The sequence below is a fragment of the Pelodiscus sinensis genome, chromosome 23, assembly GCF_049634645.1.
Source record: "Pelodiscus sinensis isolate JC-2024 chromosome 23, ASM4963464v1, whole genome shotgun sequence".
In the NCBI taxonomy this organism is placed as follows: domain Eukaryota; kingdom Metazoa; phylum Chordata; order Testudines; family Trionychidae; genus Pelodiscus; species Pelodiscus sinensis.
The window spans coordinates 2,302,006-2,324,226 of record NC_134733.1 but is presented as its reverse complement, the minus strand read 5'-3'; the positions used below and the strand labels follow the sequence as shown (position 1 = coordinate 2,324,226).

The 22,221-nt window shown below is 53.2% G+C and overlaps 1 protein-coding gene across 7 annotated transcripts in view; it reads left to right on the top strand.

Moving 5' to 3' along the window:
• The window catches only part of ZBTB40 (zinc finger and BTB domain containing 40), a 93,743-nt gene extending 72,563 nt beyond the window's left edge, over window positions 1–21,180 (top strand). For 5 of the 7 annotated variants that reach the window (XM_075906661.1, XM_075906659.1, XM_075906663.1 and 2 more), the window contains 2 exons: window positions 11,790–12,016; window positions 12,896–21,180. In XM_075906661.1, coding sequence (XP_075762776.1) covers window positions 11,790–12,016; window positions 12,896–13,090 — 422 coding nt within the window. In that variant the 3' untranslated portion in view covers window positions 13,091–21,180. Of the gene's footprint in view, window positions 1–1,719; window positions 5,115–10,016; window positions 12,017–12,895 lie in introns of those variants that run through there. The other 2 variants (XR_012897351.1, XM_075906662.1) reach the window with 2 other exon arrangements.
• Window positions 21,181–22,221: the final 1,041 nt, after the last annotated feature.

The following is a 22,221-nucleotide window of genomic DNA, read 5'->3' as shown; positions in this document are numbered from 1 at the left end:
AGAGGGAGCAGTCGAGGGACACAAAAGGAGAGGGTGTCCTAGTCAAAGCAATGAGCTGGGAGAACGATTGTTGCAGCAGCATTCTGAACGGATCTGCGTGGGGGTGGTGTCCACAGTGATCAAGAAAGGAGGTGGAGGGGAAAGGTTTGGAGGGGCTGGGGAGATAAAGAGCTCTGGTTTTGTCATGTTGAGCTTCAGCTGTTGTCTCCACATCCATAAAGAGATGTCCAAAAGGCAGGCCCAGGCCTTAGGTCTGGAGCAGAGAGAGAGATGGATGAGCCATCAGCGTAGAGATGTTTGTGTTTGCTGATGAGAGCAGTTAGAGAAATACGTGGAGAACCAGAAGACAGGGAAGCTAAGGGAAAGTATGTTTCAAGAAGAGAAGCATGGTCAGTGGTGTCAAAGATGGTTGGCAGGTGCAGGAGGCTGAGAACAGTGGACTGGCTCTGAGATTTGGAAGAAGGAGGGCACTGGAGACTTTGATGAGAGGCGTTTCAGTAGAGCCAAGCGGAAGGAAACTAGTATAGAGAGGTTCTGCGATGCACTTCTGCAGTTCCTCACAGGATGCAGAGACAGCTGTGTGACGGACCGGGCCGTGTCTGGGCACAGCTTAGGGCATCCGCTCAGGGCGAATTGCTCAAATCCGGGGCTTCTTACAGCCCCCTTGACTGGTGACCTCTCCACACAGGCCACAAACCAGTCTCACAGAGCGCTTCAGCAGCCTACCTGAAGCCTCCCGAGCAAAACCCCTCCGACACCCCAGCAATATCCGTGCCCCAGATGGCCCCGGGCCTATACACAGGTGGGGGGTCCTAGCACCCAATCCCACCTACCCCGAACAAGTTCTGTCCGGTTCCAAGAAACCAGCCACAGATCCCTGGTCAATTTACCCTCTGGACCTTACCCACAAATCACGCTGGGCCAATCCTTTAGAATCTATATCTAAAGGTTTATTATTACAGGAAAGAAAAGCATGAGAGTAAGGTTATTAAAGTACAGTACGTTACATGCACCGAATCTCCCAGTCCTCAATGCAGGCTCTAGCAGAGATGTTGCAGCTGCTGGTTTAAAAGTTCTTATTGCACATCCTACGATCAGGATGGGTTCACAGGTCTTCCGGGCTCTTCAATCCCTGCAGTGCTGCCTCTGGGATGAAGTGCTGAGCTGAGAACAAAATGGCATCGACCACATGGCCTCTTTATACTCCTTCCTGGCCTCTTCTAGTCTGCAGCAAGTCACCTGGTCAGAGGCCAATCTCTATGTTTCCTGCTGGCTGCCCTCAGGTGACAAATCCCATTCTTTGGGTGTGTCCATAGCCTATTGAGAGTCATTGTTCCACAGGGCTTTGCTACTCAGCCTGTCCATAGCCATGCTTAACCACATTCACAGAAATATTCAGCTTCCACACAGATTACAGATTCCTACCTACACACACAGACATTATACACTCACATAAATAGCGTACATAAGATCAGCAAACAATAATCTCCCATTCAATACCCCACATGGCTCCCCCCACACCAATTTCTGGGGCCAACACCCCCACCTAGGGGTGCAGCAGCGATCTGGCTGCTTCCCTCCAATTCAGCAACGTGACAAGCGGGTTCCCTGAGCTTAGAGAGATGGGAAGGAGGGTGACAGGGCTCTAGTTTGTGAGGCAAGTGGGTTCATGGGTGTGTGTCTAAGGTGGGAGAAATTAAAACTCATTTGTTCTGTGAGGGGGAAGAAAGGAGAGCAAGAGCAGAAGAAGGGAGCGCGTGAGGGAGCTCAGGAGATGTGGGCCCTGAGGTAAGTAGAGGGGTGGAGGAGGAGCACAGATAAGAAACACCTATTGTATTTTGTCATTTGTCTCAGGAAAGAAATCAGCAAGTTCCTGTGCAGACACAAAAATTGGAGGCAGGAGGAGGGTTGAGGTCTAGGGGAACATGAGAGAGAAGGGCAGACTGAAAGAATTGGGCTTGTTTAGTTTGGAAAGGAGAAGACTGAGAGGGGTCATGAGAGCGGTTTTCAGGTATCTAAAAGGGTGTCACAAGGAGGAAGGAGAAAATTGTTCTTGGCCTCTGAGGACAGGACAAGAAGCAATGGGCTTAAACTGCAGCCAGGGCGGTTTAGGTTGGACTGGTAGGTGCTTAAACACTGGAATAAGTTGCCCAGGAAAGTTCTTCTTTGAGGAATGTCCCTGTGGGTGCTCCACCTTAGGTCTTGCAGCGCTGTGGTGCGTCTGGCAGTGCCCTCCGATGTGCCATGCATGTGCGGCAGCCATTCCCTTCAGTTCCTTCTATGTCGGTGACGGTCGGAACCGCAGTTGCTCTCTTGTCTTTTCATAGCAGTTTGTAGTTTTCCAGTTATAGTTAGCTAGCTTGTAGTTGGTTCAGTGAGTTTTTTCCATAGATAGTAGTTTAAAAAAATGTTTTTGTTAGACTCCAACTGTTCCTGTCTAACAGTTCCTCGTACCTCAGGAATGCCTGGCTCCCCAGGTTTCAAACCGTCTCCGACGATCATTCCAAGTGTGTGCACTGCCTCGGTCAGGGACACATCACAGTGCAGTGCGAGCATTGCAAACAGCTCACAGCTCGCGCAAGAAAGGCCCGTGAACTCCAACTGAAACTCCTCTTGCTGGAGAATACGGTGACGCCGGGCCTCGGATCCACAGCAGTCATCCCCCCCGTGCCAGCCGTCGCCTCTGGCCATGTCTGAGAGGTCCGCACTGGCTAGTCTCTCCATGGGGAACTCTTCCTCTGAATATGCTAGGAGGAGATCCCACTCAATTAGCAAGGGTGACTCCCACAAAAAAACAGGAGCAAGCCCTGAAATTGTCCCCTACTCCTACACCCTTCAGGGCTCCGGGTTGGGGATTCCCAAAAGTTGACTCGTTTGCAACTTTTGCGAACAAAAAGTTTCCACAGTACTGTTCTCTTGTGGGCATTGGACTACACTCTCTGGGGAACACTTTTACAATTCCCTGGAACACACCCCTCCTCTATGCCTTCCCACCAACCCCACTCCTACACCGAGTGGTCAACAAAATAAGAGCAGGGATAGCACCAGTGATCCTCATCGCCCCAGCTTGGCCTCATCAGACATTGTACTTACCTGATGCACATGTCTCTAAGGCCTTCGTTGCACCTTCCATTGCACCCTTGCATCCTGACTCAGCAGGAGGGGCTCGTTCGCCATCTATTTCCTCATATTCTTTGCCTCCGAGCATGGCTTATCACTGGCTTGCCCCAAAGAAGCCTCATTCACTCATGAGGTCAGACAGATTTTAATAAGTAGTTGCAGAGCTTCTACAAGAAAGTCTTACCTGGGTAAATGGCGTAAGGTCTCTGTTTGGGCAAACCTCAGAGCCACAGACCCATTCATGATTCCTCTGACTGACAGGGTAGCTTTTGCATCTGAAATGTACAGGACTTTCCCTCAGCTCAGTAAGGGTTCTCTTCGTGGGTATAGCAGCATTTCATCAACCCGTTGAGAACAAATCGGTCTTCGCCCACCCCACAACTAAACGTTTCCTAAAGGGCATCCAAAACATGTTTCCACCCATCAGGGCACCAGTTCCAGCTTGGGACCTCAACCTCGTATTATGTGCTCTAACTCGCCCACCATTCGAACCTATGGCCATGTGCTCGATGTATCTTTCAATGAAAGTTATAATGCTGGTCACACTTACCTCAGCCAGAAAAGTAGATGAAACTGGAGCTCTGATGGCCAACCCACCCTTTACCGTCTTTCACAAGGACAGCATGGTCCTTCAACCGCACCCAAAATTCTTACCTAAAGTCCTTACCTCCTGGCATTGCAATGAACCGCTGGTCCTCCCGGTCTTTCGCCCAAAACTGCATGTCGCCAATGAACAAGCTAAGTGGCGCACTCTCAACGTATGAAGAGCACTTGCTTTCTACCTAGAAAGAACAAAAGACATTCGTAAAACGAACAGACTTTTTGTCTCCATCGCTAAGAGGTCATTGGGAGACAAAATCTCTACCCAGAGCATTTCCAAGTGGATAGTAGACTATATTTGATTGGCTTACATCAACTTTACCAGGAGCCCCCGTTGCAGTTGCGAGCACACTCCACAAGGGCCATAGCAACCTCCAGAGCCTACTGTAGCAACGTTAACCTACTGGACATGTGCAGGGCAGCTATATGGCCCTCTGCACATACTTTTGCCAGACATTATGTCATGGACGCCTATACGAAATGGGGCACGGAGTTGGGATTGACAGTCCTCTCCAAAGTTCAATATAATCATTAAGCTGAAGCGCCCACCTCCATTCATGGGTACTGCTATATAGTCACCTGAGGTGGAGCACACACCGGTACACTCCTCGAAGAAGAAGTGTTGGGATTGGTCCTGCCTTGGGCAGGGGGCTGGACTTGATGACCTCCTGAGGTCTCTTCCAGCTCTATGGTTCTATGATTCTAAGAAAGGGAAGTTACTCACCTTGTGCAGTAAGGTAGGTTCTTCAAGATGGTTGTCCCTGTGGGTGTTCCACCCCCCACCCTTCCTCCCCTCTGCTTCAGACTTGTCATACCTTTTCTGGGGCAGAGAAGGAACTGGAGGGAATGGTTGCCGTGCATGCGTGGCACACCAGAGGGCACTGCTAGCAATATCTCCGTCCAGACGTGCCATGGCACTGCAAGACCTAAGGAGGAGCACCCACAGGGACAGCCGTCTTGAGGAACATACGTTACTGTACACGGTGAGAAATCTCTATCCCTGGAGAGCAGGTTGGACAGACACCTGTCAGGAATGGCCTAGACGGTGCTGGGTCCTGCCGTGAGGGCCGGGGACTGGACTCAGTGACTCTCGAAGTGCCTTCCGGGTCTTGTGTTCTAGGATTCTGTGAGTGAAAAGTGACAAAGATGGCGGCTGGAATTGAGGACGGGGTATTCAGTTTGGTTGGAGATGAAAAGTGTTAAGCTAGAAAGATGACAGAGCTGATAGGGTGTGAAAAATTGGCCTTTTTTCGAAAAAACTTCCCCTGCGTCTAGACTGCTGTCGCGTTCTTTCGAAAGTAAATAGAAAGAGCGCACAGCAGTTTTTTTGACCGCAGAAAACCTCGTTTTATGAGGAATAACGCCTTTTTTCAAAAGCGCTCTTTCGAACAAAGGTGTGACGGACCGGGCCTTGTCTGGGCACAGCTGAGTGCGTCCGCTCAGGGCGAATTGCTCAAATCCGGGGTTCCTTACAGCCCCCGACTGGCGACCTCTCCAAACAGGCCACAAACCAGTCTCACAGAGCGCTTCAGCAGCCTGCCTGAAGCCTCCCGAGCAAAACCCCTCCGACACCCCAGCAATATCCGTGCCCCAGATGGCCCCGGGCCTATACACAGGTGGGGGGTCCTAGCACCCAATCCCACCTACCCCGAACAAGTTCTGTCCGGTTCCAAGAAACCAGCCACAGATCCCTGGTCAATTTACCCTCTGGACCTTACCACAAATCACGCTGGGCCAATCCTTTAGAATCTATATCTAAAGGTTTATTATTACAAGAAAGAAAAGCATGAGAGTAAGGTTATTAAAGTACAGTACGTTACATGCACCGAATCTCCCAGTCCTCGATGCAGGCTCTAGCAGAGATGTTGCAGCTGCTGGTTAAAAGTCCTTGTTGCGCATCCTAGCATCAGGATGGGTTCACAGGTCTTCCGGGCTCTTCAATCCCTGCAGTGCTGCCTCTGGGATGAAGTGCTGAGCTGAGAACAAAATGGCATCGACCACATGGCCTCTTTATACTCCTTCCTGGCCTCTTCTAGTCTGCAGCAAGTCACCTGGTCAGAGGCCAATCTCTATATTTCCTGCTGGCTGCCCTCAGGTGACAAATCCCATTCTTTGGGTGTGTCCATAGCCTATTGAGAGTCATTGTTCCACAGGGCTTTGCTACTCAGCCTGTCCATAGCCATGCTCAACCACATTCACAGAAATATTCAGCTTCCACACAGATTACAGATTCCTACCTACACACACAGACATTATATACTCACATAAATATTGTACATAAGATTAACAAACAATAATCTCCCATTCAATACCCCACATGGCTCCCCCCATACCAATTTCTGGGGCCAACATCCCCACCTAGGGGTGCAGCAGCGATCTGGCTGCTTCCCTCCAATTCAGCAACGTGACACCCCCAACGCAAAATTGATGCAGGAAGTGATGCCAGTAACATCACTGAGGGCATCACAGGCCTCCCCAACCAAAATGGTGGTGTGCCTCAGTTTCCCTTCTTACACAGGACCTTCTGGCTGGAACCCTTTTTGTCCTGTAAGAAGTTCCAAGACCAGTTACAAGTGTTAACCACGAAATATCAATATCACAAGGTCCCCTTACATACCGTCTGTCATTTGGTACATCTCCAGACAGATTACATGGTATTTTCATAGGATCATGCACATTGTATACCGTTACAATTCTCTGCAACAATAGTACATTGGTTACAAGAATTAACATCAGTAACAAGAACAATCCTATCTCAGGTGTATACTGAAATTCTCCGTCAGGCCCCTTCTCTGGCCCCACACTATTGCAGTTTTGGCCTCTCAGGTTTAAACTGCAAATCTTCTTGACCAAAGCAGGTCCTGCCCCTCCCCCTTGTCCTCTGGGCTCCAGGCCTGAAACCTCTGGCCTGCCCAAGACAAAGGGCTGGCTGGGCGTGACTCCCTGGCTCACAATGGCCCTGGAATTCTCCCCCTTCCCCCACTCAGTGGGGTAACAGCAGTAAGCTGTAGACTCCCAAGTCTCTCCTCTGTCCCTCTCTAACCTCTGTTTCCACATGGAACCAGATATCAACCTCCCTGATTGAGTATGAGTGTCCACTGTGTCCAGAGATGGGAGCACAACTGCCATCTCCTGCATCCTAGGGAGAGTGACCACACAGCTGTTCTGCTCTGCATACTTGGCTACACTGTCCTCCTCCTGAATCTGAGACACAAACTTCCCACTCTCCTCATCCACCTGGGAACAATCCTGTCCCACACACACTGACTTCCCAGCAAGCTGGTCACACACAGTCACTGGGTTAACCACCTGCTCCAATTCTCCGGCTGTTCCTGCCTCATCTGGAACAACCCTCAGTCCCTCTGAGACCTCTCCACCACCATCCACACTGGGTTTCCCTAAACCCAAGTCATTGGAGTCACTGCTAACAGACAAATTCTGTCTGTCAGGCACCAAAACAAGTGCCTCACACAAGAAGCTGCTGCCTTTTACAGGCAGAGCTTTCTCCTGAATGCCTTCTCCAAGCCAGGCATCGTCACCTCTCTCAGTTACTGCAAACTGCTTGCTACAAGCACTGCCAGGACTCTCCTCCCTATGAGCTTCCTTAAGCAGCAGTTCACCCTTCCCTGGCTCTGCAGTAGCATTGCCCTGCTGAGCCCCAACCAATTCCTCCTCCACTTCCCTTACTCCCTGAGTTATCTCTGGCCCCTCAGGTGGATTCACAGACAATCCCCTCTCAGGCACATAGACAGACCCACAAGAGACAGGGTCAGAGGCATCTTCACTCCCTGTGCAGCTCTCTAGATGGCTGTAAACGTCCACACCATCATTAGGCACCAGAGTTAACACACCCTCATTCTCTCCTTGTGCCCGGGCTAAGGGGTCTCCCTGCTCCCACCGAGTAGCTCCCCCCTCTGCCAGCAACACAGCAGCATCAGGCACAATATCAGGGTCACCACTGTCTGGTCTCTGGGGTTCTGGTAAAACACTGACTGACTCTACCTGAGTCACCTCATCCCTCTCCCCAGCAGACACAAACCTTGGGTCACCCCCTTCCTGGGCCTTAGCCATATCCAGACCCAACTCTGGGACAACCACACTGCTCTCAGCCTTCACAGGCTGTGGGGCACCTTCCGCGGACATAGGAAGAAACTCTTCCCCACACACAGCCAGACAACCAGAGACAGCTTCTCCCTTGTCCCAACACCCCTGGCTAATCTCAGGCATATAGCTAGCCACTGGGACAGCTTCCTTTACTGCCCCACTGCTACTTCCACCAGCCAAATTGCCAGCTTGCACACACTGTGCTTCTTCACACAAATCACTTTCAGCTTGTGCAGGTTCAATTCCACAAACCTCACCAGCCACCAACTCCTCAACTAAAACTTCACTCTGGCCAGCCACTCCAGGCTGCCCCAGAGAAACATTTCCCTGACTTCTGGGCTCTTCCTGCCCTGGTTCTGATTCCAGCCTCACCTCTGAGGCATCAGACGGGCCCTCACCCACAGGCTCACTGCCCCCCTGCACAGACACACAGGCATCTGCCACAGGCACACATGTAGAGACACTTTCCCCTTGGTTACAGGGAGACTGACCAGCTCCAGGAAACTTTTCATACTCACATGCACCCCCTTCCCAAACCTCCCTGCTAGCTACAGGTAACACAAAAGGTTTGCATTTACACATGCTTTGGGGTTGGGTTTTCACATCAGCTGGGTAAAATACGTCTGCCATATCATAAGCACACCGCATACCCACAGAGTTACACATCGAACCCTCAGGAGGATACAGTCTCTCTTGTTCTTTTAGTCTCTTAAGCTGGAGGTCAAGTCTAGCATTTTCCTCCCTGGCTAGGGCCATCTTCTTTGCATGCTCTGCCCTTCTCTCTGCATACTCTGCCATTCTCTCTGCATGTTCTGCTTTTCTCATCTCAAGTTCCCGATCCATCTCCTGCTTTCTCTTAGCAATTTCTTCATCTGCCTTCCGCCTTCTTTCAGCAGCCTCCTTGGCTTGCTTCTGCTCCTTTTCATCCACATCTCTGGTTAATAACAGCACTACCAGATCTAGTTTAGAGGCCCTTTTCCTAAAGGCAATGCCTCTCCCCAAGCACAAATCCTTCAGAGCACTTTTGCTCAGACTCTCATATAATTCCGGGTTCATCGCAGCGGCTCTTTAATCAACCAAACTCTCAACACCAAAAATCAAATTTAGACAGCATGGGGTCCTGATCCCAAAGCTCAATTGACCAAGATCTGTGGATCCTGCCGACTACGCCACTGAGACGGACCGGGCCTTGTCTGGGCACAGCTGAGTGCGTCCGCTCAGGGCGAATTGCTCAAATCCGGGGTTCCTTACAGCCCCCGACTGGCGACCTCTCCAAACAGGCCACAAACCAGTCTCACAGAGCGCTTCAGCAGCCTGCCTGAAGCCTCCCGAGCAAAACCCCTCCGACACCCCAGCAATATCCGTGCCCCAGATGGCCCCGGGCCTATACACAGGTGGGGGGTCCTAGCACCCAATCCCACCTACCCCGAACAAGTTCTGTCCGGTTCCAAGAAACCAGCCACAGATCCCTGGTCAATTTACCCTCTGGACCTTACCACAAATCACGCTGGGCCAATCCTTTAGAATCTATATCTAAAGGTTTATTATTACAAGAAAGAAAAGCATGAGAGTGAGGTTATTAAAGTACAGTACGTTACATGCACCGAATCTCCCAGTCCTCGATGCAGGCTCTAGCAGAGATGTTGCAGCTGCTGGTTAAAAGTCCTTGTTGCGCATCCTAGCATCAGGATGGGTTCACAGGTCTTCCGGGCTCTTCAATCCCTGCAGTGCTGCCTCTGGGATGAAGTGCTGAGCTGAGAACAAAATGGCATCGACCACATGGCCTCTTTATACTCCTTCCTGGCCTCTTCTAGTCTGCAGCAAGTCACCTGGTCAGAGGCCAATCTCTATATTTCCTGCTGGCTGCCCTCAGGTGACAAATCCCATTCTTTGGGTGTGTCCATAGCCTATTGAGAGCCATTGTTCCACAGGGCTTTGCTACTCAGCCTGTCCATAGCCATGCTTAACCACATTCACAGAAATATTCAGCTTCCACACAGATTACAGATTCCTACCTACACACACAGACATTATATACTCACATAAATATTGTACATAAGATTAACAAACAATAATCTCCCATTCAATACCCCACATGGCTCCCCCCATACCAATTTCTGGGGCCAACATCCCCACCTAGGGGTGCAGCAGCGATCTGGCTGCTTCCCTCCAATTCAGCAACGTGACAAAAGGCGCTATGTAATGCAAACTGTGCTTTTTCGAAAAGGAGAATCCAGACTGCCTGGGTGCTTTCTTTCGAAAAAGCGGCTTGCTTTTCGAAAGTACTGGTTGTAGTGTAGACGCTCTTTCGAAAGAGGCTTGCAGTCTAGACACAGCCATAGAGACCAGAACAAATGCGTAGTGGAGGAAGTCACCACGGTTGCAGGAATTTAGCCACAGACACACTGTGGTACGAGAGCAGGAGGGAGGAAGCTGATTTGGGGCTGAGCCAGGCTCAGGATTGGTGAGCTGGATCTTGCAATGGTCTTTTAAATCAAAATTGGGTGGTTTTTCTCAGTGATCTGCTCTAGTTCAAACAGGAATTAATTCCAGTCAGTGCTGTCTCGTGATGGCAGAGTTTAGTGGATTTACCGATAAGCTGATGCTTATCAGTTAATGGCATCAGTTAAACTCAGCCAGCTCCTAGAGAGGCGGCTTCACTGGGGCGGGGCATCGGCGCCTCCCCGGGAGCCAGGCTGGCAGGGACTAATGGCCCCATTCCTGGGGAGGCGCTGCTGCGGGCTCTGCAGTATAAAGCTGAGCCTGCAGTGCATGTAACTGCTCAGATTTTGTAGCAGTGACCCAGTTACCGTATTACACGGTGTGTATGGAGGTGGGGACCTTTTTTGGGTTGGGGGCCACTGACCCACAGAAAAATCAGTCGGGAGCCAGACACAAGTAAAAGGCCCTGACTGAGAAGGAGAAGGACACTCGTCACGGTCGCCTTGCACACCAGAGCCTAGGGAGGCCCAGGCTAGTAGATTCTGTGTGCTCCAGCCCTGCGGGTGACTGGCAGGGGGACTGGAGAGCAGCGTGGGCTCCCCAGTGCTGAGCCTCGGGGGCCAGATCCATGCAAGCTCCGGCCCCTGGGTCTGAGGCTCCCATCCCTGAATTATAACTTCCCTAGACCTATAGCCGAGGTGTACCAGAGGTCAGGCTAGCTAATCACAATGGTCCCTTCTGGCCCTATAGTCTGAAGTGTGAGGAGAGATCGGAGGGGTCAGCTGATGGAGGGTACATGACAGTGGCCTGGCAGGGGAGGGGAGGGCCGGATGCAGTGCTGCTCAAAAGAGGAGGCATGGGAGGGGGAGAGGGAGAGGTTTGCAGCAGCAATCATGGGGGAGGAGAAGCCCAGCAGCCCCACCAGGGTCTTGTGCAGGTTAGGGCGCATAAAAAGAGGGCAGAGGCAGGGGCCGTTTCAAGTAAAGCAAGGTAAGAAGAGGGAGTGGGTGGCTGTGGAGGGGGTGTGTGTTCCAGAGACAGCAGGAGAGAGAATGGAGGGAGATGGGTATGAGGTGATGGGGGCAGGGATGGAAGCCAAGTTGGGGTAAATAGCTCCAGAGGGAAGAGGGTGAGTGTGGCGCTGGGCTCTGGATTTGAGCTGCTGGGAGAAGGGGAGATGGGAAGAGACCAGGCTGAGCTGGTGGGAACTGATCAAGCGGGGAGGTGATCAAGCCAGTGCGGGGAGGTGGGGAGGGGGCTGTGGGAAGAGCTGTAAGACAGGTGGACAAGATAGAAGTGACACCCCAAGCAGTGCACGCTGTAGTGCAGTTGCAGAGCCCGGCAGGATCCCTTCCAGCACAGGGTCTCAGTGTCCCACCCCGCACACAGCACGGAGCCTGTCACTCTGCTCCCCGGGGCCGTCTGCATCGCACTCCTTCCGGCCAGGCCTGCCCCAGCCCTGGCTCTCTGCCCCTCCCATATATTCCTCTCCGAGTGAGGCTTTCTCCATGTCTCCTGCACAGGGACCCAGCCATTTCGCTGCTTGTACTGCACGGCCTCCTTCCGCTTCCCGGGAGCCCTGCAGCACCATGTCACCACTGAGCACTTCAAGCAGCTAGAGAGCACCTTCACCTGTGGGCTGTGTGGGGAGCTGTTCCCCGCTCGGGAGCAGCTGCAGGATCACTACAGCGCTGAGCACCCAAAGGTGACGTTCACAGACTGCCAGGCCACCACTGCCCAGCTACTGCAGGTAACTGGCTCCTCCCGTCACTGGCAGCAGCCATCAGTGTCAGGCAACCCCGGAGAATGTCTCTCCCGGGGATCCTTCCTCCCAGCCCCGTCACCCTGTGCACTGGTGGGCTTCCCCAGCTTCCCTGCTTTCGCCTCCTACTGCTCCACACCTCCCCCCACCCTCAAGCTCTCTCGTTTGAGGAATCCAGGAAAGCCTGCGTCTGGCTGCTTGGCACTCCTGGGGCTCTGCTAGGCACAGCACTGGGATGTGACTGGTTTGGGGGGAGGGAGAGGGAGCCCTGTCTGTGTATTGACACCACTTAGAAACTGCTGAGGCGTCATTCAAACTGAATTGGTTTCCCCATCACGAACAGCCCTTTACCTCCAGCCTGCCTCCTGTGCTCTCGGCAGAAGTGCTGGCAGGGTGTGTGGAGCAGACTTGTTACTGAAGGAAGGAGGCTGCAGGAATCCAGATAACATTGCCCACTAGATTGTAACGATGTTGTAAGGCCAGATTTTAGGCCTGAATTCCATCCTGTCCCTTTAATATTGAAGCTATTGGTAGAGAATAGCTTTTTGGATGTGGGCGCCAGTGCAAGATTCCCTGGGATGCTGTTCCGCTAGTGTGTTATCATAGATTCTTTATTACCCAAGGCTGCGTATGGTGCTCAATTACAGCAATTTTGTGGAGAGAAATGTTTAAATTGCTTGCTTGGCTTCTTTTTTTCATCACTGGTGCATGTGACTTGGAGTTTCCATTAGGCTCATGCCTGTTGTAATTGCACTGCTCTGGCGTGAAAGCAAATGTTCTCGTTAGAGCTCGGCTGAGAACAATGCGCATGCTGGAGCAGGGTAGAGGAAAGCTAGCTCTAAGTGTCTCCTCGCTTCTCTTGTTCAGGTGATTCAGACATCAGAGCAAGGAGCAGCAGCCGAGCAGATGATCACCTTGGATGAAGCCCAGCTTGCTGGCTCCCAGGTCTTTGTGGCATTGCCAGATCCCCACGCTAACCAAGATGGCTCTGAGCTGGTGGCGGTGACTATGGAGGACCTGTTTGATGACAAAGTAACTCTGATTTGCGAAGAGGCTAAGTGAGAGATGGCTGGAAGCACCTGAAAGGGAGGCCACGGCTGGCTCATTGGCTTATGTACCGAGATGTGCTGCTCTGGCAGTCGTAGTCTCGTTTTCTCCAGTAAGGCTGGAGCAAAAAGACATTGCAGGCACATGGCATGAGAACGCAAGAGACTCTGCTTGGAAGTCATGGATCCAGGAGCGCTGCCTTCCTTAGCAGGGGTGGTGGGCTGCAGTGTGCTCTGTTCCTGAGGGACAAACCGTTTGGGTGACGGGAAAAGAGAGAAACAGAGCACAGCTAAGCAAAGACGGCATGAACCTGCGGGAAGGGCGGGAAGCAGAAGAGGGAGATGCAGGAAGTTTGTCAGTCACAGAAAGAGCTGAGGGCTGCCAGTTCAGTAATCAATCCGAGCTGAGAGCTGCTCTCAACTGCGTTGGGGTGCTGGTGACAGATGCTCATGGAGAAATTAGGGTCTCAAGGGCATAGAGAAGGCAGCTTCCAGCACACTGCTTCATTTCTTCTCTTGCCCCTCTCACATGGCTGCACCTGTAGATGTGTCTACACTGTGTGTTAAACCCGTGGCGCAAGTCTCAGGGCCTGGTTCTGCAGACTGAATGTCACAGAGTTTTGCTCTGCAGCATGAAAACCAGCTGTGTCCATGAGTGAGCTGGAGCTCTTACACCCAAATAGACTCACAGAAAACTTGGCTGCAGTAGGGCTGAGGGTTCAGGCTGAGGGTTCCAGGGCGTTGCCCTGAGTGGCATCTTCACCTGGTAAAGGGCAATCCAAAGTTTAGTCATGGGACTGAAAACCAAGTGTGTGCGGCTGGCAGCTGTAGGGTCTCAGCAAGCAGGTGGGACAAGCCATTGTGCACAGGTACAGGATGCTGGGTCAACTCTCGGCGGAGGTGAAGTATCTAATTAGCAATCTCAAACATTTCAGAGGCGTAGCTGTGTTAGTCTGCAATAGACCAATCGTTGCTTCATTAGCTGTCTGTTACTGAGAAGGCAGCTGTGCAGGGGGAAGTGGCCCAGCCTCAATCTCTCCTTTACCCAGGACAGTTAGGCACCAAATTCGCTAACTTGGGGAGTGTTTTGGGCCCTGTAAGACTTCAGCAAATGGCCCTTGCCTTTCTTCTGCAGAGCCCCCGGGAAAGGTGTCCACCCATCCGTCATATCTCTTGCATCTCCCCCGCACTGGTCTGGCTTCACCTAACAACCTGGAGCTACTTAGCCTGTGCTTATGGTATACAGGGAGCTCCAACCCCAAGTAAAATCCACTCGCCTCTGGCAGCCCCTGATGGCTCAGTTAACCTGTCTCTAGCAAGGGTTAGCGATGCCTAGTATAGGCAGAGCCTAACCCTGACCAGTCGCACCAAGGCTGTCAGCACAGTGCAGCTATTCTAGTTCATGCCCTCCGTGAAGTGTGGTCAGGCCCACAGCTGGACAGCTACAGCTCATATCCTCTTTGTGTGATGACAAAGCCGCAAGAGCTCCCTGCCTTCTTTAGTGCAGCAGAAGCTGCAGTGTTTGGAGAGAGAAGCCGCTAATCTGATCTCTGTGGCCCATCATTTCTCAGGCGTTTAATACTATTACCAATGAATTGGCACTAATGCAAATATTTCTCTGAGCATATAATGGCTGCCACAATTGCTACAGCCATTCCCCTGAGGCACACAATGCATGGCTTTGTAAAATGCTTTCACGTACCTTACATAATGTGTCCATGCCAGCACAATGCAAAACCTTCACTGTGGTGTAGTGGCCCCTTTAAGACCAAATTTCACAAAGCTTTTTTATCTGCAGTTTCCTAAAATATAATCTGATAATTAATGGTTTGCTGAATCCATTATGAAGTGCAATTAGATGGATCCAGGGTTCCTGCAGCTCAGAGGGAACTAGTAGCATTTATCTTCCTTTCCCTCATGCCAAAAGGTTGAACCCTGCCTCTGCAATATTTACAGTGAGCAATGATCCTCCCTTGTGCCTCGTGGCCCACGCCCCCGTGGTGAGCTGTGCCCATTTAATCATGCTGCCCAGTGCCACACAAGAGCAGAAGATGAACAGATCCTGGCTTTCCAACTGCATCCTGTGCTGGTTGCTCACAACCGCTAGCCTGAGACTGTTGGGATTAAATAGTCCAAACTTGTATTGCCAATTACCTTGCATAATACCCCTATTAGGATGTGAGCAAATGGCCATGGTGGCATTTTCCTTGCTGGAAGCAAAGGCCCGGTGAGGCAGATATACTGCCCCGTGAGATGGTTCCGACAGCACGTGGATCATCTCGCTGAAACTCTGCACCGTGTAGTGAAGTGCCCCCGTCCCTGGATGTCCCTCATTCACGCACACGCTCAGGCTGTCTGCCCCTGAGGATTTTAAGTCAGAAGCAAACAGAAGACACCTGACATGAAATGAACTCTGAGTCCAAGCATGGCCAGGAGGTGGTGCTCAAGGTCTTGGGAAGTCATGGCAGTGAAGAGGCCTCCAGTAACTTATGCTGAAGCTCTTCTTGGTCATTTCCAAACTCTTGGGAATTTGACCCAGCATCCCAGACGTTCAAGCACCACTCTGTTAAAAAAGCATAGCATGAAACTGGCTGGATGAGGCTTGGGGCCAGTCCCCTTTCTCTAGGAAGGGTAGAATTGCTAGCAGCAAGGAAATGGCCCAGGAACAATCCCTCCTCAGAAACTGAAGAGTAAGCAAAACAGCCGTGATATTTGTTAGCATATCTAAATATAATCGTCTTTCCCTCTCAAGCTACCTTTGACAGAAGGGAGGTAGATGTCCCACACTTGTTATGGGGCATGGGGAATGCATGTAGCCTCTTCAAGGTGTGCATGTCCTTAGAGGTGTGCAGGTCCACGTGGAGTTTGCCACAGAGAGCAGTTCAGAAGGTGCTTTGAGTTGAAGCAGCACAGAGGCTGGTTTAGTTCTTGTTGCGCTGGTGGGACTTGTTCTTCCTTCCTGGCACAGGCACTTAATTGAAGTAGTTTGAAGGGAAGCTGAAACAGGCAGAGGTGGAGGCTGAACAGAGCCCTTGGAAACAGCAGGCCTCATGCTGGGTAGTTCTCACTATCAAATTGAACTTTGGGCAGCTTCCAGTACAGCTAGTAAAGTTCTGAGGGGAGCCTGATTAAAAAGTCATCTCCTTCTCCTTTCTGTAGGTGATGCTGTGTATTCTACTTTGGTGTGTGCATGCCCAGCACACCTAGAAAAATTTGCCTAGCAGTCCCAGTATGGCCTTGTGGCCATAGCCCCTGTCCTGGCTACATGAGGCAGCTCCGCCCCAGACCTCCCTTAGTTCCTTCTTACCACCATGGCTGGTCTTAGAATTCTGTGTTCCAGCTGGGGCACTGGCGTCATTGCCAGCAGGTCAGACCTGCTCTGCAGGCCTTTATACCTGGCCTTCAGCTGAAGCACGCCCATGAGAGCTGTGGCCATGGACGTTCCTGCTGTTAGCTGTGAAAGTCCCACGCTGATGCAGCGTCTTACTGTGCTTGCAGTGGGTCAGAGTGAAGGAGGCCCTAGTGGTGGGGAGATAGGAGCAGATTTAGCCTGGTGAAAACCTCGGAAGTCAGGCCCATTTGTTGCCTCAGAAGTGGGAGATGTGATGCAGGAGCCATATGGTGCATCTGCGGCAGCTGGAAGGAACTTAGCCTGCCGTGAGGGCTCCTTGGGAGTAAGGGGGGAACTCAGTGATGCTATTGCTTGAATACAGGGCACTGTCAAATGGGAGTAGGACAAATCTATTACCTCAGCATACGTCGTAGGTTGGACCGTTCCTGGAACTGGAAGATTAAGCACCGTGCTGGTGTCTGTGGTCTAAAGTGACATTGGAGGAGTGCCAAGAACAGCTGCAAGTACAGGTCAGGGTCTGGAAAGCTGCTTCCAGTGAGAGGCGCGAGGAGCTCATCTGTTCAGCTCGCCAGCGGAGGATTCAGAGGTGACTCGGTCCCAACCTGTAATTGCCGACCGGGAGACTGTATCGGATGCTATCAAGTATTTTTGTTCCACAGCCAAAGGCAGAATGGGATCCCAAGACTGAAAGTTCAAACTAGAAAAACTCAAAACTGGAAATAAGGTACAAACTTTTAACAGAGAGGGTAGAACCCCAGGGCTAGAGCCCTCAGGAGTCGTCAAGTCCAGCCCCTGCCCACAGCAGGACCAACTCAACTGAACCCTCCCAGCCAGGGCTTGGTCAAGCCAGGACTTAAACACCTCTCGGGGTGGAGATTCCACCCCCTCCCTAGGGAGCCCATTCCAGTGCCCCCCACCCCCCAGTGCAATAGTTTTTCTTAATGTCCATCCTAGACCTTCCCCATCGCAGCTTTAGATCCTTGCAGCCAAGTTGTGGCTGGGTCATGACCCAGTAAATAAGCTGGGGTGGAAACAGTTTCCTGGCTCCCTGAGGGGCTGGGTCCAGCCTAGCAGTAACCCCATAGCGAGGGCATCTGCCACCCCTGTGCTGTGGGGCTGACTGGACCTTGCTGTCTGCTCTTGGCATTGCAGCCTCTGAGGTCGCAGCTTGGGGCCAGATTTGTGTGCGTGGGGTTGTGACCTGGCCCGGGTTGCAATACCATTCGCTCCGATTTGGCTTCCCTGGGCTCTTGTGGTCACAAGGGCTGGGCCCAGAGAGGTTGTGGTGCCTGGTGTGGGGAGGCGAGTCCAGCCAACCCGTGGGGCAGAAGCCACCTCAGCCCTTTGTAACGCTGGTGACCAACTTTGGGTCCCAGCCTGTGGGCTGAGAAACCCTGGAACAGGCGTCTCCTCCCAGTAGTGAGCAGGCCCAGCTTTGTGTGACTTGGGCACACGCCATGTCGGAGCAAGCTCGGCCCTTCGCACACACTGGAGTGGGCAGGAAAGATGGCGTAATCGAGAGCCCAGCTGGAGCCTCATTGCTAGTGTCTGCTCCCTGCAGTTTTCCTCTACTCTGGTTCCTGCTGTTGCCAAAGGCTCTGCAGCTCCTGTGTGCCTAATGCTGGGCCCTGCAGAGCCACCCAGCCTTCCACAGGACTCGGCTGCTGCTGAGCGATTGTTCTGAACTCAGAGCGGCTCCAGGGAGCAGCAGCAGAGAGGGCTCCCGAGGCAGGGGCGGCGCTGTCAGGCACCTTTCCTCCAGGCTGCCAAGGAGCCCCGCCACTGCCATTGGCAACTTCACTCCTGTCAGACAACCTGGCCCCACAAATTGCGTTCTGCCCTGTGTGCCAGCTGCGTCTCTTCCCCTCTCGCGCCGCTGCGGGGAGCCAGGAGGCTCAGGTCAGTCGCAGCACTTCCTGCATGGCCCCTCCGGTGCTGGGTGCTCCCCTTGCTGCACCGATCGAACCCAATTTCCTTTCCCATGTAACAAGTCCATTAGCTGGGAGAGCAGAGCCAGCGCTGGCAGGTGCCGGCTGAGTTTGATTAGACACGACCAGGGAGCAATCACTTTGCTGCAGGGAGGTGCACACAGACATGGGATGAGGGGCTCATGTCAGTAAGAATAGCCTGGATTGTTTGCACTCCTGAGAGCACAGCGGTTTTATCCAGAGGTGAAAGTAACGGATTTCCTGCAGGTGCTGGCGTATCGAACCCCCAGGGGCTCAGGGTGGGGGTTGAGATACAATAGTACCTGTAAGAAATTTGAATGTGGGGGGCTCGGGGCAGGGGTGGAGAAGTGGGGGTTGCAGGCAAATCCAGGGATAGAATCATGGGGCTCGTGTTCAACGCAGGTTGCGCTACCAGAGCGTGTAGCTAAATGCCCGGCAGGGACCCTGAACACTTACTCAAACAGGGCTCCGTGGAGGCAGAGAAGGCAGCTGCACCTCTGCATCCCTCGCTGTCGATCCCTTCCTGGAAAAGCAATTCACAGGGGAAGAGATCCTGCCGGCCTCCCCGAGACATCGGGACCTGACGGCTGACTGGCCATTGCGCTATCCCCTAACTCCCAGATGCTGCCCTGCACGTAGCTGGAGACGCCTTATGGGAGGAAGCCAGCGGAGGTTCAGGCAGCCTGGATGCAATAGCAGTGCGCCTAGCACAGGGGCTAGCAGCAGGTACCTGCCACGCTTGCGACAGGTGAAGGGCCCGGGTGGAAGCAGCCTCAGCTCTGGAATGGGGGTGGGGTCTCTGCCCGTCACGCTCAGCGACCCATTTGTTAAGCACCCATGGGCGAAGTCGTGATTGAGAGCTGCTGCTTTCCTGTGTGTGACAAGCCCACGCACTGCTGATCTCACAACCCACGGCCCCATCCCAGCCATTCCTCCCGCCCCTCCCTGCGACACGCCCCAGACCTGCCACTCCCCTGGGTGACGTGTGCCGCCCCGGGGCCCGCCCTCCAGGGGTGCATGCGCATTGCAAGGGCTCAGCGAGGGTTAGAAAACCTGCCACCTGCCTAGACAGAGCGAGCTCGGGGCCTGGTCGCGGGGAGTGAACAGTCTCCCCAGTCCAACACGCCCCAATGGCGGGCATTGGAGCAGGTGGCCCACTCTTTGGTCTGAGATGTCCTGCCCCTGGCAATGACGGGAACGGCGGGTGCAGGTACCTAGGGAGATGACTCCTCGCAGCAAGATGCAGCCAGGCAGGAAGGCTTCTCATTGAGACGTTCCAGAAGGGCTGGATGTACGTTCCTGCTGCCTCTAGTGTGTCCTTGCTCTTCTTCTGGCTGTGTTGAAGATGGCTGCCAGAGGCCTGTCCCTGAGCTACCTCCTCAGTTCTCTGGTTGAGGCTGTTCCTCTGTGGCTAAATAGGCCAAGAGGGAAAGAGCAGGCGACTGCTGGCTCTGCAGCCTGGGGAGGGACCCACGCTCTGGGGATTCTTGACAATTAGGCTGTGTCTAGACTACATGCCTCTGTCGTCAGAGGCATGTAGATTAGACACATAGGAAAGGTAAATCGCGGCTTCATTTCCCTTTGCCAAAACAACAAATCTACATGTTGACGGAGCCATGTAATTTAGACGTACCCTTATTGTCCAGGAAAGACGGGGAACCTAGCATCAGCCTGTGCCCAAGCAGCCAGGACTGAGACCCGGGCAGGGCCTGTGGGGTGTGCATGCAAGAGGGAGCTGAGTGGTTCTGAGTCTGTGTGGCCTCTTGCGTTTGGATGCTGACCCCTCTTGCGGGATCTGTTGATTGATCGTTGATGACGTGGTTTCAGTTTGCCCAGGTAGGTCTGTGAGATTTGGTGGGTTCTTGTCTCGAGCAGGCCGAGCATTGTCAGAATTCCTGCTTTGGAGCCCCATGGGCACAGTGTGACAAGGCTCCCACGTGGGGAAGACCTTCTGTAAGTACAGTTTGTATTATTACGGTAATTGGTGCCATGAATGAACAGTCCGAAGAAGTGCAAACAAGGTTGGAACAAGCTCTCCCGCGACACCTGAAGATGAGACAGGAGGAGAAGGCATCAGGACCAGATCGTATTTACACAAACACCCCCGCTCTGCTTAGGTGTGAGCGGCCAGAGCTGTGCTGGCAAGAGCTCCAGTGCGGAGTGCAGCTGGGGGAGTGGTGGGCCGCAAGCAGCCAGGGGTCCAACGGGGCAGCTGATGCCAGAGCTGGCACCCGGTCAGTGGAGTGTGCAAGGAGCGCCCCCCCCCCCCCCCCAAGGAAGCCAGGGAAGGAGGTGAATTCCCGCAGCTGCACCTGGGAACGCTGGCTCCTCCCAGACCAAGACAACAGGTGTGAGTGGGGTGGGGGGGGAGGAAGACACTGCCCAGCGTGCTCTGGGGGGGCGACTCGTGGGTCCTTTGCCCAGCTTAGGGCCAGGTGACGTTCCTTCTTTCAATAGGGTTTCTTTGCTAGACTCCCACTGGGCGTGAGTGGGAAACGTTGCCTCTTGGAGGCAGCCAGGTTGGTGCTTAATGTTCTCGGATTACTGGGCTGCAGCCATTTCTGTGCTCTCCTGTTGAGATGGAGCCCGAGCTACTGAACCCAGCCCGTGTTGCTGCGACTCCACTTGGCAGAAGGGTCACACAGGTCGGGCGACGGAACGTAACTGGCAGAGCGACCAGCCTGAGCGAAAGTAACTTGCATTCTTAGTGCTGCTGCCCTATTGCAACCCAGCCCCCTTGGAGGGGGTGTGGCAGACGTGGCTGGAGGTGAGGGGGTGGCCATACAACAGTACAGTGCAGGGAGAGGGGGCTCCGGGCAGGGGGTGGGGTGGGGGCCGGAGTGAGGGCTGGGGATGTGGGAGTCAAGGTTGGGGGGATGAGGCTAAGGGCAGAGGGCTGGGTGAGTGCAGGGGGGGCAAGGGTGACATTTCAGGGGGTGGGAGGGACTGCAGCTGGCTGCTGCTTTTTGCTGACTACGGAGTGAGGCAAATCTCACAGCCAGACACCCTCCCACTCTGCCCTCCTCAGCAAAAAGAAAGAAAACACTCAGTGACAAGGTAAGTGCAGCTGCAGCCCCCTCCCTGTAACAGTGGTGGGGACGGGGGCTCTGGGCTGGGGCAGTCCCAGACATGCACCCCCCAGGCCAACCCCTCTAACCTGCCAGGCTGCCAACTTCTAGTGCAGCAGCCTGAAGGTAGCCCTGAGAGCTGGGCTGGAAGTGCCCCACTTCTCCCCCCTGCAGCTAAGTGCCCCAGCCAGCCAGTTTCTTGTTGGAGGGGCACCCTCTTACCTTCATCTCTGGTGACCAGCGCCATTGCAGGGATGGAAAGGCTGGGACAGGTGCTGCCAGCATGAGGAAGAACTCCAAAAGCTGTACCTGAGACCAGACACTGCTAGGCCTTGGGGCCCTCTCACACATGCATGCGTAGCTCTTCCTTCCTGCACCATGTTTAACTTCCTCGCCTTCACAGCACTGGGCTGCCCTCACCCTGTGCCTTAGTGTATTGATTGTGTGCACACGCGTCTACTGGATCACTGTGGTTAACTGCAGTGGAGAATCTGCTGGGGTTCCCCTCCAAAATGACTCTGTGGGCTAGAGAGTAAGACGAGAACATCCTGTTGCCTCTCTAAATCCCGGGGACGCCCACAACGCGAGTGCTGCGTGCAGACGTGGTCGCCTCATCTCCAAAAAGATGCATTGACATTGGAACAGGGTTAGAAAAGGGCAACACAAATGATGAGGGTTTTGGAACGGGTCCCATATGAAGAGACGGGGACTTTTCAGCTTAGAAAAGAGGAGACTGAGGGGGGATAGGAGAGAGGTCTGTACAGTCCTGAGTGGGGTG